This window comes from Abrus precatorius, unplaced genomic scaffold (assembly GCF_003935025.1).
Source record: "Abrus precatorius isolate BTA unplaced genomic scaffold, Abrus_2018 Scaffold4, whole genome shotgun sequence".
NCBI lineage: Eukaryota > Viridiplantae > Streptophyta > Magnoliopsida > Fabales > Fabaceae > Abrus > Abrus precatorius.
In genome coordinates this window covers 19,632,442-19,648,526 of record NW_020874384.1, presented here as the reverse complement: position 1 = coordinate 19,648,526, position 16,085 = coordinate 19,632,442, and the positions used below count along the sequence as shown (strand labels likewise).

Here is a 16,085-nt window from a genome sequence, read left to right as displayed (position 1 = left end):
ACATAGATAGTATACTTTTTTAAAAATCTATTTATTTGTTTTTTCAGAAATCTTTTTCAGATGTTACACTCGTTCGTGCTCTATCTCACAGAAGTGAGATCAACGAGCTACGAGTAATGTTACCCTTCTCTTTTCCAGCGACTTCTCTTACCTCTTCTGCCCTCTCAGTAACATTAACATCTTCTCCAAACCTCATCTCCATCAGAACTATCATTTCACCACCAAGAAGCTTCTCCTTAGCCTTCCACCTTTGCAATTTTCCGGAAGTGGTTTTGGGAACGCATTCACTCTTAACCAAAACCAACCATCCAACTTCAACCTTCTCTTTCGTCCAAACACTTTCTTTAATTCCCTCACAAACCCTCTTTAACATCCCCGTGTCAATGGCTTTCTCAATTCTCTGTATCTCTGCCACAACCGCAACAGTTTTCGAAACTTCGAAAGCTGCAAGACACCCTCCTCTCAGTAACTTGGTGCAACTGTTATAAGCTGCAGTTTCTATGTAATGGGGATGAATGTTTTGACCATTTTGGAGTTTGATAACATCTTGACAACGACCAGTGACAAAGAGAAACCTACGTTCTCCTTTCACGATGCCTCTATCCCCAGTTCGAAGAAAGCACTTACTAACCGTGTTTCTCAGTCTTGCATGAAATACCTCTCTTGTTAAACTAGGGTGGCCCAAGTAGCCAGAGCCATTGCTTGGGGAAGAAACCCAAATTTCTCCTTCAATACCATCCTCGACTGGTTCGTGTGTTTCTTCATGAACAACAATGATTTCCACGTCTTCTTGTTCCTCGTTTCTGAGCCTTGCAACTGGTAAAAGCTTGTTGTGAGTTGGAAAATCGTGGAAGCTGGAATAGGCATCACTATCAGTGTTACCTCTCCTCCACGCAGTGGACACAAAGGTACAATTCTCGGCTAACCCGTAAGAAGGAGAGATAGAGGAAGGGTTTAACCCAAATGGAGAAAAAATATGAACAAACTCTTCCACCGAGTCTCTGTAGATGGGTTCGTTGATGAGTATAAGGTTCTTCAAAGTTGATAGGTTAATGGGTGTTGTTCCTTTGTCAACCCCTCCGCGTTTTACCACAAGTGGCAAAGTGAATGAGGGAACGGGAGTGCAGGTGGCCTTGAATTCCGACATGAGTTCAAGCCAGAGCCTGGGGCGTTTGATGAACGAGGCTGGGGATGTGAGAACACACGTGGCGCCGCATACGATGGTGAGTAACAGAAAGACGAGGCCACAATCATGGTACTGAGGAAGCCACGAAACGATAATGGAATTTGGATGAAGATCATAAGCTTTTCTCGCTGTCCTAACATTATGAGCAGCCGAACCTGCTGTGACAAGCACAGGTTTTGGGATCCCAGTGGCTCCAGACGTGTACTGAACCAAATAAACGTCGTCAGCTTTGCAACCACGGTATGTTAGGGACTCAGGGTTATTTATAGTAACGTTGTTTTTCCTATGTTTGATGTGGTCTATGGAAATCCAGTGGAGATTTTGTAACATGTGGGCGAGTTTTTTGTTTTTATTGGAGGAGGAAAGGTAGAGTTGAATGCTTGATATGTAGTGGGAATGGGCTATGGCAGCTTTGGGCTTGGTTTGTGAAATGGCCCTTATAAGGTGGTGATAGTTTTCGTTGGCGAAAGAAGGGTGGGGAGGGATGATGGGTACGCTCAAAAGGCCAACCCTTTGACAGGCGAAGATGAGTTCAACAAGGTCGAGTCCTGGGGAGCATAGAAGGAGGATGGAGTCACCTCCTTGGAGTTGATGGAGAAGGTTAGAGGAGATGAGGTCAACGGAGGTGTTGAGTTGTTGGTAAGTGAGGATAGTGAAGGTGTGAGAGTCTTCAGCCCAAATGAAGGCTGGCTTGGATCCAAAGGCTGGTAACCTACTCCATATTGCCAAGTATTCGTCAACCACAGGTTGGTCGGGAAATGAGGGGTCGTAATTCTCGTACTTCTGTTGCATTTTCAGCTGTTTCTCGTTGCTTGCAAAAACTAGTAGCTTTATCACTTCTATATTTATAGTTATATTGTTCATTTTTGTAATTGTGGGTATAAGAATATATAATAAAAATTTATAAAAATTATGAGTGTTGAAGTTTATACTTTTTAAAGTAGTTTGTGACTTTTTCTTTACTAAGCTAATATACTTTTTTGATAAATAAAAAATAAAGGGACCTTATTGAAAGTTAGCTTATGAAAAATTACTTCAACTAATATTTAGTTTTTTGAATTTTTAAATAATTTATATTCACGTAAATATCTTTCAAGTTTCATTTAAGACGTTTGAAATAGTTATGCAATTAATTTTAACAAATAATTATATTTCAAATCAAATAGTTACTTTCACTTACGTTTACTAAATAAAAATTATGCATAATATTTTATTGTATGCTTTAGCAACAGATTAAAAAAATGTATTATTTAAAATAAACAGATATGCTGATACGCATGATCGGTCGATGGTATTCCAAAGTGAAGATTACGAAAACAAGAAGATGGAATAAAGGGATATTCAGTTAGAATATCCTTCAGTTGTGAAAAAAAAAAACGTCGCTTTGTAGTTGTTCCAGTTTGTGTATGCGTTATAATAACATCGCCGTCCCGCCAAGAATTTTTTCATATTATAGTCGGATTGCCTACCTAGCCGTCGTGTAGCGTATAACTTATTCTGGCTTTATCTTGATTAAGTACTTGTCCAATCAAGAGAGAATTGCCTTTTACAAAATATCAAACTTCATTCTAAAACCACTGTAGTAATAATTGCTATTGTTATCAAATTTTTAAAAACATGAAATTATATCAAGTGTATGTGATTACCACGTAATAAAAACATTGGAGGCAAACGGCATCGCTCGAATCTATTAGGGATCAGAAACAGATGACAAATCTATTAAGCATACGAATTACCCAACGGTTTTTTTTTTGTATGTATGTATGTATATTATACTAATTTTAGTCAAGGCAAAGGGCCCATCCACTAGTAGGACACAAGATAAGGCCTGGTACATTAGTTACAAGGTCCATATTCCAAACCACATTACCATGCGGCAAAGGCAGCACTGCCTCTAATCAGTCTTGTCTCACTAAAAGACGACTTGACAACTTGACATTGGCCTCCGACAGCTACAATTACTGATTAACAAAACAAAATTAAGGAGTGGCCTTTATTAATCTTGCACTGGTTTTATTAAACACAAGCCAATCATACACTAATCCTTCAATGATCCCAATGTTCAAGCTTCAGTACTAAGATCTATCATTAAATACACAGCACGGCGTGCCTTTGCAACTTCACGTGTGAGCGGCTGCCTACAAATTTCAACATTTCACGAGCGATCATTGTCCCCAAGCACAGGCGGCCCTATAGCATACGACGGAAATATGAGAGACTTGAATGATAATTACATTATTAGATTAGACAGTATAATTAAATTACAAACCTCCAAGCAGATGGAGAACAGAAAGGAAGTATAGTGAAAGACACGTATTTTATACCTTGAAATTCACATACCTCTCCTTCCCAGTAACTGAACTTTGCACATAGTTATAAAGTACACAAGTATATATATATATAAGGAAATACTAAACATTTGGCACCAACAAAGCACAAACAAATGCATTACAACCACGAACACACCATAAAACATAATCCAAAACAAACCGGACAAAGCATAGCATGGATAAGTATTCACCAATAAATTATTAAAAAACATACAAGGCTACATGGGTGAGAAATCAAAACAAACAACGGAAGAAAGAACTAGAGAAACAGTATCTGAAGAAGGCCTTTGCTAACAAATGAATCTCTAATATAGGTTTTAAGGTCTAACTTCAGAATAAGGACCACATTAGAGAAACAGTATCTGTCAACTAAATAGACACAAGATTTAACCAATTACCATACTATCAAACTAAATACTTTTTTAACGGGAAGAAAAGAAAATTTCCAAAATATGGCGATAACTGATGAAAAATCCGAAAATATACCCACAATGAAGGTCCAATAATCAAATCAATTAATTAATGAAAAGAATGACCCATACACTGCAACTGCACCTAACATATCAACTACTTAAAAAGGCTACACCGACCTAATAAAGCAAAACAAAGACGAGATTTTAAAATGTGACCTTGGTTCCTCTTGACACTTACTAATCATCCAAGGCATCTATTTTATTTAAAATTAAAAAAATCTTACGATGTTCTACAGTATATATTGGATAATTAACAAATAGCTTTAAATTCAAACCACTACTCTTGAATGGAGAATAAAATGAAACAGGAGGGCTTGTACATCGCTTATGCATCAATTACTCTCAACCAAAATTTCACCGCTTCCTCTATTAACAGAAAACAAGCATTTCAATTCAGACAAAATATAAAAACCTGTCTTTCCTTATATTCAACTTGAAGCCTAAATATAAAAACATCAGAATTTAAAATTTTAATTGATAAATCAAAATCCTCATAACCCTGTTCATCCTGGGAAGCTTCCTAACATGAACTACATTACACTGTACATATCCATCATCATGTTATTTTGCACGATGATGACAATAAGTGCAACTAATTCCTTTCAACATGAATCCGGCAACAATGAACTCCTCAACAATAAATCTTCAAAAGGGAGATAGCTTGATTCCCATAACTTTTCAATCTCAACATCACAAGTGCTAGTTGTATCCACCAATTCAAGTCTTGGCCACATTAGTTCTTTATTTAAATGTTTAGTATGTCTTTTGTTATGATTGTTTGCTGCCTAACCTTCCTGTCTTGAATTTTCTATACAATTTTTTGCTTCCTCAATTTTTAAATCCATGCAGTAGTAATGCAAAGACTGCTAGCAAGTGTTTTCTTCTTATAATAAAAATATGTAAGATACAGATCAAGAGATGTCCAAGGTTTTTTCCATGATTCAAAAGGCAAGAAAAACCATTTCTAACTTTGCCATTGTTCTATAATCACAAGATTAAAAGATATAGAACTGTGCATACAAAACTAGTTAACAAGAGAATCAGAACAAGTACATATTTTAATCACAAGACTTATCTTGTCATCATAGATCACCAAGGCATCAATTTATTCCTTATTAGACAGAGATAGCTATATTTCATATGACATCTCTGCTATCTGGTATTCCACATCACCTTATATTTTTAAGAAGTGCCATCAGCCAAAGGCATTCCGAATTTTGAAACAATACTTTTCAAAAACCGCAAAGAGGAAAGAGCAGTTAGGGATTCTTTACCGTGCTTCCTCTTGCCAAAGGATGGACAAGAAGGTATAAGGTATTCCTTTGATTTTAATAATTCACTAGCAGAAAGAGAAAATCCAAAAAAAAAATCTTAAGGACTTACCCTGTCCAGCTGCCTGACAACTTACCAGAAATAGAACAATAACAAAACATAAAAATCATGATATGTGACCAGCAGGTATGAAGAAGGCCTTACCTAATCTGAGAAAGAATGAATCTAACATGCCTCCATAAGATGAGAGTGCATATCTTGATGAGAATAACCACTCAACAAGCGTAATTAAGATAACTAAGGGAAAGTCTGCCTCCACTAAATGAAAGAAATACATCTAGCAAGAATTAAAAAAATATACTTGCAAATACTATATTAGCTCATTTCAGGATCAGATCATTTTTCCAAGCCATGTTCCCACATTTTCTAAAAGGAAGACAAACACCGGAAAGTTCTAAGGCAGTCTTGAAATATTTAATCGCCAATATAAATAGTCATTACTCATTAGCAGCAACATATGCAAGCTTGAAAAAAAAGCTTTTGATGTAATTTCAGAAACAATCCATTTCATTTAAACTGAAGTAAAAAGGGAATTGCAGAGTCACAAGTTAAATGAAAAGTCCAAATGCAACTATACCAATATTTGCATCTAATCTAAGTGAAGATATCATCTACAAGGGGAACAAACCAATACATAAAACCTAAAATCAAGTATTTCATTGACTGTACTGCATCTTACCCAAGATTAAACATGCTATTTATGGGATCCAGAAGCTGTGGCTGCGGAGGGTGCTGCTGCTGCTGCTGCTGCTGTTGCTGCTCCTGCTGGTGCTGCTGCAAGCTGGCACCAGTAGCAACAGCCACAGCACTAGAAGGAGTTCCCTTGGCTTCAACAAATCTCCACAAATACCAAGAAGCAACAGAGCGATAAGGCCTCCACTTCTCACACAACTGGTCCATCTGAGAGGGACGAGGCAAGTCATCAAGATTGTAAAGAAGCTGAACCCCTTTGCGAACACCAAGATCGTTAATAGGAAGAACATCGGGTCTATGGAGGGAGAAGATCATAAACATGTGAACAGACCAAGAACCAATTCCATTGACCATGGTGAGCATAGTGAAGAGCGATTTATCATCCATATTCACAATGGCCGAATCAGATAGTATTCCATTCTGGTACTTCCTCGCCAAATCGTGAAGATAACTCGCCTTTCTCCCCGAAACCCCAATTTGGCGAAGCTGTTGGGGAGTTAGGGCAAGAACGGTTTCGGGAACCACACCGGGTTCCCCACCGCAGAGAGAGATGAAGCGAGTATAGATTGAGGTACCCGCTTTATAAGCCAGTTGCTGGTACAAGATGCTACGAGTTAGGGCAAGGAATGGAGTGTGGAAATTGTCGAAGGTAGGAGGTTGGTGAATGCCGATTAGAGAGCAGAGGAGTGGGTCAGCGTTGCGAAGGTATCGCAGTGCGATCTCCACCTCGCCTTCACACGACAGTGACCTAGCAACCATTCTCGGAACCACCAAGGCTCGTTGTGGCTGAACAATTTTGTTGTTGCGGGCATTACTCTTCCCACCGGTGGACAAGCCTTTCGGCGTTTCGGTTTGAGATTCGGAGGTGGACGGGTCCGGCGAGACCTTACGGATCTTACGGGGACGGAGGGGGATTTTGGAGGCGGGGGAGTTTGTTGGAGGAGGAGCATTGCTGAGTTCGGGGTCCGCCGGCAAGGAGTCAAGAACGGTGGTGGCGGCGGCGGAGGAAGGCGGTTGAGGGTGAGGGTTGGGTTGCGGTTCAATTAGGGATTGTGCTTGACCTCGCGTGTGTTCGCCCATAAGTGTGCTGTTGGTTGAATTGAAGATTGGATAAAGTTAATGCGATATGTTGGGTGAGAAGGGTGGTTGTGATGGTGGCGGTGGCGGTGGCAGTTGCAGCGTTGTTATGAAAGATGGACGAGAGATAATTGAATTTTTGAGAGTGTGGGGGAAGATGGAATTCGGAGATTTTATGGCTCAATCAATGCAATGCAGCGCAATGTGATGAATCCAAACTCACTCTGCTTTAACCACACTTGATGTACGGATTTTCTTCATCCTCGATTCCCTGGTCTTCTTCGTCTTGGTCTTCAAATCATCCACTTCCCTTCGTTTCGTTTCGTTTCGTTTCTCTTTTCTCTTTTCTCACACGCCATCTCGCTATGCGTGCCGCACGTGAACTTCTACCTTGTTGTTCGCCCAGTTTTAATTGGGCCTTCAGGAAAGCCCAATTGTTAGAACGAGTCCACCATTGTTGGGCTTCTTTTTCTTGGATTTTCCTTCCAAGGCCTCTCGCTTGGTTTTTCTGCTTATTTTTATTAAATTTTCGTTTTGTTTTTTAGTAGATACATTATGTCTGTAATACTTATTTATTATTGAAGCATTGTAGAATTAATTTCTTAGAGATATTGTTGGGCTGATTTTGAAACTTGAATATTTATCACTGTTGACTATAAATAAATAAATCAAAATGACAGGTCCTTAGAAATGAAACAAATCGAATGATGTACAAGTAGCTGTAAAATTACAATAGAAAGCATGAAAAACATGTCCCCCCCTTTTTAAAGGTATATTTTTGGGGATTGGGGTTGAGAATTTTTATTTATTTTTATTGAGTCATCAACTTTGGGCGATGATCAATTCTTCTTTTTAATTATTGTTTTCATCATTGGCTATGATAGAGTCTGAATCGTTATTTAACGAAGGTTAAAATTCATGGGGTATGAAATACATGCAGGAAACAGAGATAAAAAGGAACGAAGAAAATTGAGATATGCTAAATAATATGATAGAAAAATAATAGGCATAGAAAAACATAAAAATATTATTATTCTTTTAAAAATTACTGACGTCCGTGTTTTTTTGAATTAAAATTTTTAACATAAATGATATTGAAAGAAAACGTTAATATATATTCTATACGATACATCACTAAATATAATTTAGTATTACACACAAAATATTTTTAATATGATACAACAAAGTTTTATATAACATCACACACTAAATTAAATAATATTAAAATTTTATCACGGTGTAACTTCAATGCGTAACATATTGACCATATAAATGAATGTAGAGATACAAATCAGTATACCTTTTTTTTTTTAATCATAATATCCTATTCTGATAGGAAAAATAAGTACGTTTTATACACGAACCTCGTGCTATTTAAAAGTCACTTGAGTGGTTAAGTTCTTTTAACATTTATTATTATTATTATTATCACAAAATTTGAATTTAAAATCATACTACAATTTAAAAGTTAATAATTTTAACTCATTTTGACTAGGATTATTGAAAAATAACTTCTTAGTATGTTTCTATTTCACATAAGCTCATATTAAAAGATTAATTATATCATAATTAATTTCAAATGTGTTAATAAGTTAAATTATTTAATATTTTAGCAAAATTCATTTATAATTTAAAAAACGCGAAGAGTTTATGAACTGAAAATTGGTATCAACCCCTCCATTCAGAAACTTGTCAGCATTCCAAAGTTGCCAAACTCCTTTCTGACCAGTTTGAATAGGAAGGACAACTGACAACTCCGTTACTAAAGAATTCAAAAATTAAAATATTCTCACATAACTTACTTTGCAAAGTGTGAAACTGAGTTTAAAAAATGGTATACAAACAGATTTATAACGTTTTTCTGATTTCGAATACCGATTTTGTATGAAATTGTGTTCACGTACTTTTATTCATTTTTCTTCTCTTTTCTCGTTTTTTGGACTTATTTACGTTATCACACAAAGTAAACAACTCTTTTTTGTAAGTGAGTTAATGAAATTAAAATATTATATTAAAAGTCATATAAATAATTCATTTGAAATAAATTTATTTACTCAACAAATAACTCATACAAACCCTTTTTTTACCTTCGAAGTGACATCCAATTGTTATGTTTCACAATTAACCAGTTGGCACGTCTTTGGATAATTTCATCTTTACATTTAGAGAGAAAGAAGCACAAGGTACTGATGCTTCGCATAAATAGAAAGAAAAAACGAAATAGCAAATAAAATATTTTATGGCACCAATCCAGCATATTATTGGTGAGTCACACTTCACTGGAGACTCAGAGCCTTCATCCTGCATTGTGATAAATACAATTAGATTCAAGCCGGGAATTTGCAAATTAAAGGGTGTGAACCGATAAATGGTAAACAAGGAAAGAGTCGACTTAATGCAGATTTCTCCTCATTAGAAAAATTGGACTTTAAGCATGGCCTAACAGTGATTGATTATAGAGGAACGTCGCATTCTCTTAGTCACTCTTTGATTAATGATTATTAACTAAAATTTATTAACAATCACAAAGAATGTTATATATTAAATTACGAGTGAAAAAAAGATAAATTTATTCAAAATAACAGATAAATTACCTTTTCTCTTCATCTATGTAATTGTAACCTCTGACGGTGCTTCCCACTGTTGCAACATTTCTGTAATTGGGGAGGGGCACGTGACCTTCCTCTATCTGCTTCACATCTTCAACCAGCTTCTCATAATGCCTTTTCACTTCGTCCACCGTCTTCCCTCCAACGGCTGTGGCCAGGTTGTGCCACTTGTCTGGGGTGTCCTTGTCGAAGATGGCCAAGGCATTCTCAAATCTCTTGTTCTGCTTCGCTGTCCAACCCGAGCTTGATGCCATTGTAACAACAGATAGAAGGGCAAAAATGGTGATGAAAAATCAGTTTTTTACAACTGAGCTATGGTGATAAGGAACCTCCCATTGCTACCCTTTATATAGCAGTGGAAGTGCTGAGGAAGAAAGTGTGTGAGTTGTATAGGTTGTGTGTACTTGATGCTCTAATGCTAGCTGTTGCTTTCCGAACAAAACTGTGGGACAGATTCTGAAATTCCTAGATACGGACGTGGTTTTCTTTAACTTTTACATGGTTTTTTTCGAATTGGTTTAAGGCTTAATTAAGATCTAAAATGAAAGCAAACATCACGCCGACTTTCCCTTAACCGAGAAAGTTTTGCCTCCTGTGAATTTCACTCGTTTTTTTGAATTCCTTGTCACATCACGTGCTTAACTCCGTTACTATAGGTGCCATTTGGACTAAAGTGACTGTTGCTATCAGACGCAGGTTGTCCTCATGGGAATTGCATTGGTGTTAATGCTGTCAGTTCCCTCACCCCACCCTCACCCTTGTCTCGGCATGGATAGCCTTAAACTACGCAAGCAAAACCAATTACTAGTTGCGATAGCCACATACTAGTGTTCATTTATTCATGAAGATATTACTCAAATTTCCAAATTAGAACATCAAAATACACAAACGTAGGCAGCTTAGTTGCCATTTGTAACTAACACCTACTTGACTACGGTTATTACTTACTAGCATTCAAGGTTGCATTTTAACCAAGGTTGTAGGCTATAATCTTTGGAAATACGTTGAAACTTGTAGCATAAATTTAACGTATAAATTATCACTGGTAACGTTTATGCTGCACAATGATATAAAAATATGAATAAAAACATGCATTTTTTGTGCTACATTCTGATTTGGGATGGTTGTGGAGATCTGAGCTTGTACGGTACAAAGGACAGGTGGGTCCAGGTTACAAGTCCAGAACCAGTAGCTGTACACTTAAAACAAAACGTTCACGGGCGCAGGTACCTTGTGTCCATGTAGAAAATTTCACGCTAAGAGTGCCATCAAGCTGTGTATGGATCAGAGAGAAAACAAGCTAAAGTGCTTTTTATCTTTTCAGCTGTTTCCTCTCTGTATTTGTGTGGTTTGCAACACTACATTTTTATCTTCTACATCACTGAATTTCATTTAAGTTAAATGTATATTGGAGATAGTATTAAAAATAGATGAAGCCTAATTTATTCTCAAAAGCTAGTTTAAGGGAGGAAAATTATCCAAGACTTACAAAAAGGCTAGGCAATAGGCATAGCAAAGTGAACCTGAGAGAGATTGGACATAGGGCGCTTTCCATCTGTTTTACATTTACATAATGTAGTCTCAAATCTAATATCTTACAAGGGGGACCAACCGAAAGTGCCTCCGTAATATTTGGTTTAATGAAAGCGACAGGAAAAAACAAAGGGGGGAAAGCTCTGTGGTCTGGAATAGAATATTTGTATCTACTTTCTCATTTCTCCAACAAGGATGGATATGCATGCTTAAACATAATAGTAACCACATATATAACTTAAATTGGTTACTGAATTTTTATCCTTTGAGCCATCAATGTTCGTTAAAGATTAATTTAAAGTAGATTAGTCACTTTAATGAAATAGTGAACATGACAATTGACATTATTCAAAATAACAACACACAGAGGAAATCCCAAAAGAAACATTTCTACTTTATTTGATCCATAGCAAGGGGTGAGGTGATGCTGATACATTCAGAATCCTTATCATTCTCGCATATCCTGAGCCGAATTTATCTCTGAAGACTCTCCCTTTCTGTTTCAAAAGCTTTATGGTCACTCCACTACCCATTCAAGTTGGCATTGATGGCCACTGCATTGATTTCTAACCAACCACGGATCGGTATCCATGCTTGGATTCCAAAACATAGATGCTTTGAAAGGAGTAGTCAAAGCCACTCACCCTCTAAAAGTGCTCAGAATAGTTCCACTTCCACGTAGCCCGTGGGTCATCTTATGAGAAAATAAAAGCCAAAATTTATTTATTTAGTCAAACTAGACTAGTTAAATTACCAATTTCGTTAGCACTAAATTTAAACATTTAAAAATAGTATTTCTGTTAATTAAAAAACATTTATTATACTATTATATTCTCAAAGTGATAAATACTTTTTTTAATAAAAAAATTATTACTTTTAATTGTTTATCTTTGTCCCTAGGAACTAAAATTAACATTTTTCTTAAATTACATTAAAAGTGTGTGCTAGTATTCTACAGACATAACTAGCAGTAAGTAAATAGTTATTAACTAGAAATCAAAAGTTTCCACATTGCATGATTACATCCTATCGTTTATGCTAAAACACAGTGCATTAGATATCACTTCCCTTGTCATATATGAGTGAGAACTAAGAATATAGTTCTTTAAACTCTCATGTAAGCAGACAAGGAAGAGACTGTTGTCTGCTATCTTGAATCCATGCTTTACATTTCAATATGCCTTTCAAGTACTGATCATTTGCTGAAACAGACCCATCAACTTGGGCATGTAGGAGGAGGATATATCCTTAGAGAATATCGGTTGTATAAACTTGGAATCCTTATCATCCATGTTTTTTTTCCACTATAAACCAATCAATCACCGGGGTGTTCAAATGTTCTTTCACAATATCTTCACAAACTAGTGCTCTGTTTTCTTGGTGAGGTCCCTTCCTCACAAGTTGAGCATGTCTATTCTGGATACCCTTCATCTTATTATAGATGTTACGCCCGCATTGCTACTCCAATCAATTAGTTGTTCAGTCACAACGTTTTTGGAGGAATATTAGCCATAACGTAAAAAACACAAGAAAAATTCCACGCTGACCCATTAATTCTCCGATGCTGTGTTTGAGCTTGTTTAGCTTTTTTAAATGTCAATTTTTCATGTTTGGAATGGTTACCCTTTATTTGCATTAGATAACTTCGCTCCAATCAGCTAGTCCACCCGTGTGACATTGACAATGATAGTCTTCAGCCCAAAACGAATATAAAGTCCGAAATAAATTAATTCTTAAGCTTAGTTTGGATAAATTTTTTGAGAAGTTTTTATAAAATTAAAAAAAATTAATAATTTTTTATGAGTTTTAAAAAAATTTCTCTGCTTATTTTATAAAAGTTAAGTGATTTTTTTTTTAGAATTTCTCAAAATAAAAATATTTATTTCTAATTTATAATAAGTTTTAATATTTTTTATACTATATATTTTTCTTCTATAATTTTTAAAAAAAAAATTCCAAATAGATCATAATATACTTCTGGTAAAACCTTTTGGTATTTGTATTTACAGGGTTGAGAGCTATGATATTAATGGATCAGGAATTATGCAAATGAGCATGGCTTCAGTAAGAATATACCATTCAAGTACTTAGTAAAATAAAAAAGACAAGGTTAACCGTACAACATTAATTAAAACATAAAAGTAGTAAATTTTATTAAAAGATGTTAAATTACTGCATTGATCCCTCGACTCTTTATAAAATTACAAATACATCTTTGTATTTAATATTTTTGTATATATGTCCTAATTTTTAAGTCATTTTTAATTAAGTCTCTGGCTGTATAGATCTAATTAATTTTTTTAAAATAATTTAGGAATTACTAGATCATAAGTTTAATTATTTAATAATTTTTTTGAGGCATTTGAAATTTTATAAATAAGCCTTTGCATTTAACAGAACCTTGATAGAAATGTGATCAAAGATTCAATTAAAAATAATTTAAAGAGTTGTTTGGGAATGAGGATTTTGAAGGAGAAGACAAATTTTATATTTTAAATTAATATTTATTTATAATAAAAGATATAACTTAATATATTGACATAAATTTAATATATTAATTATATATTTATCATTATAAGTGATATATAATTATTAATTTAAGATTAAAAAATATATTTTCCTTTTTTTCCTCTTTAAAACTTTTATTTTTAATATATTAAAAACATAAAATTATTTAATACTTGTTCCGTGTGAAAACTATTTTGTGGTAACATTCCTCGTATTTTGAAGGCAATTATGAAAACTATGCTCTTTTGACCTTATGGTATTTCACCTGCAAACGAACTCTATAAAATATTAATTACTTGTATGATAATGATACATCGTTTGGACCAATGAGCAATAAAAACCATGATTGTTTGTTTCGACCCTCATTCTCAAGGTTATGTGGACAACACTTGTAAATTAAAAAGCTTATAAAAGTTATAAATAAAATGGTATAAATTAACTATAAAATCTTATTAAAGACAAATGTAACTGTATAGACTTTTGACACAGAAATGACAAGACAAATTCAATAGAAACGTATTAACAAAATTGAATTAAAAATGTTGTACAAATATTGCCATAAAAACATAGATTTGTTAATCTCACTCATTAAGAATTCAATTAAAAATGGAATATTCTTTTACATTAGAAATATAAAGATATAATAAATATTTTTTAATAAAAATTTAATGCTTTTAAATTTTTTAGTTCAACCCTAAAAATTAAGGTTTAGAAAAGCTTTTGTTATTATTATCACTACTTAAAGTAATTTAAATGTCGAAAGTAATAAAATTTTCAGCCGTGGAGACTAGAACTAAATCAAAATTATTCAAATCCAATCAACGACGTAAATGTTTTTATTCCAAATATAAACTAAAAACAAAAAATAGAATCAATTCCAATTTAAAAACTTTATAATGTTTTGTTTTTCTATTTACAAATCAAATCAATGATGTAAATGGTTTTATTCGAAATGTAAGCTCAAAATGTGAGGAACCAATAATTGAGATAGAATGTCGTCAGGAATAGAATATGCCTTCAATCAAATTTGGTTGTTTAAATAAAGGGAGAATGCTAACAAGTAGTTTGAAGCACTAAATAAGAAATTAAAAATATGATTAATATATTATATATAATTTTAATAAAAATATTATTTTTATGATTTCTAAAATAGTAATTTAGAGGCTAATTAACAGGGTCTAAATAAATGTCGCCATGCAGTGGGTTTTTTTTTTCTTTTTTCTGGGTTGAGATCACATAATTCTGCCAGGCTGTTGTATTCTAGTTTGTGGTGATAGTTTGACACTTGAAATTTCCTGAAAAAGATTGAGTTACATGAGATGAGATAAATTCTATGATTCTAGCACCTATTTTATTGGATGTCATTTTTGTTATATATTCCTGTCAAATGACAAGTCATGCCATGGATCACATAAGGTTTTTGTTCCTTCTGATTATGTTATCCAACCCAGTGCATTTAGAAAGAGAGAGAGGACCAAAAAAGGCTCTGCTAAAGGGGGAAATTTTTTGCCAATAGTGTACAATTTAAGCCATTTTAAATATGTTAAGGTGTAAGTAATTTAGGAATGTTTTGTAGCTCCTTTCTATGAAATTGTATTGTATATTTTTTTTTTGTTTAGATTGATTTGAAAATAATCGAATAAATTCAAACTAATTTTTATCATTTAAATTGGATTGATTATTTTATTTTTTATCTTATTTTTTATTTTTTTAAATGATATTTTAATTTTTTAATTTGCAAGCAAATGATTTTTTTTAATTAAAATATAAATATAACTTAAAATAAATACATGAATATGATTTTGTTAAATACTCGATCTAAGAGTTTTATTTATATACAATAGTTCTACTCAATTCAAATAAGTTTGTTTCTAATAAAGGATATTTGTAGACTATTCTTTTTGAAATAACTATCTCTTATGGTTTTTTAATATGCATATGTGGCTATACAACAAAAATAAATAATAAATAATAATAATAATAAGTAATACATTTTAATTAAATTCTGTAACTTTTAAATAATATATATTTTAAAATAAGCAATTTTTAATAAAAAATACTATATATAATATTTAAATATATTTTATGATATTTTTTAGCAATTAATATTTAATTTTTTTGTTGTAATTTTTATCTTGTTACATATTTTAAATTTTTTTGATAATTGTAAAAAATTATATAAAATTATTGTAAAAAAATATAATTATTTATCAACTTATAATTAAAATATGTGAAGAGTTACTAATAAAAATTGGTCTAAATGATAAGTGACTCGTTATCACTTAAGTAAGGTTTTGAATTTGAATTGTATGAGTAAAATAATAAAAAAAATTTAAAACTCAAA

The 16,085-nt window shown here is 33.6% G+C and overlaps 3 protein-coding genes across 3 annotated transcripts; all 3 read right to left on the bottom strand.

The window, feature by feature from the left end:
* Positions 1–85: 85 nt before the first annotated feature.
* Positions 86–2,050, bottom strand: LOC113866289 (long-chain-fatty-acid--AMP ligase FadD26-like). The gene has a single exon (XM_027501169.1). It carries the CDS (start codon positions 2,048–2,050, stop codon positions 86–88), a length of 1,965 nt encoding a protein of 654 aa, XP_027356970.1.
* An 859-nt stretch (positions 2,051–2,909) lies between these two features.
* LOC113865084 (DNA-3-methyladenine glycosylase 1-like) lies at positions 2,910–7,455 on the bottom strand. Its single transcript, XM_027499449.1, has 2 exons — positions 6,001–7,455; positions 2,910–3,376 (listed from the first exon to the last, which is right to left on the bottom strand). Exons 1-2 carry the CDS (start codon positions 7,092–7,094, stop codon positions 3,352–3,354), a joined length of 1,119 nt encoding a protein of 372 aa, XP_027355250.1. The 5' UTR covers positions 7,095–7,455; the 3' UTR covers positions 2,910–3,351.
* A 1,912-nt stretch (positions 7,456–9,367) lies between these two features.
* LOC113866288 (protein RADIALIS-like 4) lies at positions 9,368–9,954 on the bottom strand. The gene is made up of 2 exons (XM_027501168.1): positions 9,686–9,954; positions 9,368–9,392 (listed from the first exon to the last, which is right to left on the bottom strand). The coding sequence occupies exons 1-2, from the start codon at positions 9,952–9,954 to the stop codon at positions 9,368–9,370; spliced, it is 294 nt and encodes a 97-aa protein (XP_027356969.1).
* Between the last annotated feature and the right edge of the window lie 6,131 nt (positions 9,955–16,085).

Excerpts from the sequence above, each read along its gene's own strand:
- LOC113866288 (XM_027501168.1), bottom strand. The coding sequence starts at position 9,954 with ATGGCATCAAGCTCGGGTTGGACAGCGAAGCAGAACAAGAGATTTGAG. Across the intron at positions 9,393-9,685 it reads TACATAGATGAAGAGAAAAG|GATGAAGGCTCTGAGTCTCC; the intron begins GTAATTTATCTG and ends ATCACAATGCAG.
- LOC113866289 (XM_027501169.1), bottom strand. The coding sequence starts at position 2,050 with ATGAACAATATAACTATAAATATAGAAGTGATAAAGCTACTAGTTTTT.
- LOC113865084 (XM_027499449.1), bottom strand. The coding sequence starts at position 7,094 with ATGGGCGAACACACGCGAGGTCAAGCACAATCCCTAATTGAACCGCAA. Across the intron at positions 3,377-6,000 it reads AATAGCATGTTTAATCTTGG|GGCCGCCTGTGCTTGGGGAC; the intron begins GTAAGATGCAGT and ends CGTATGCTATAG.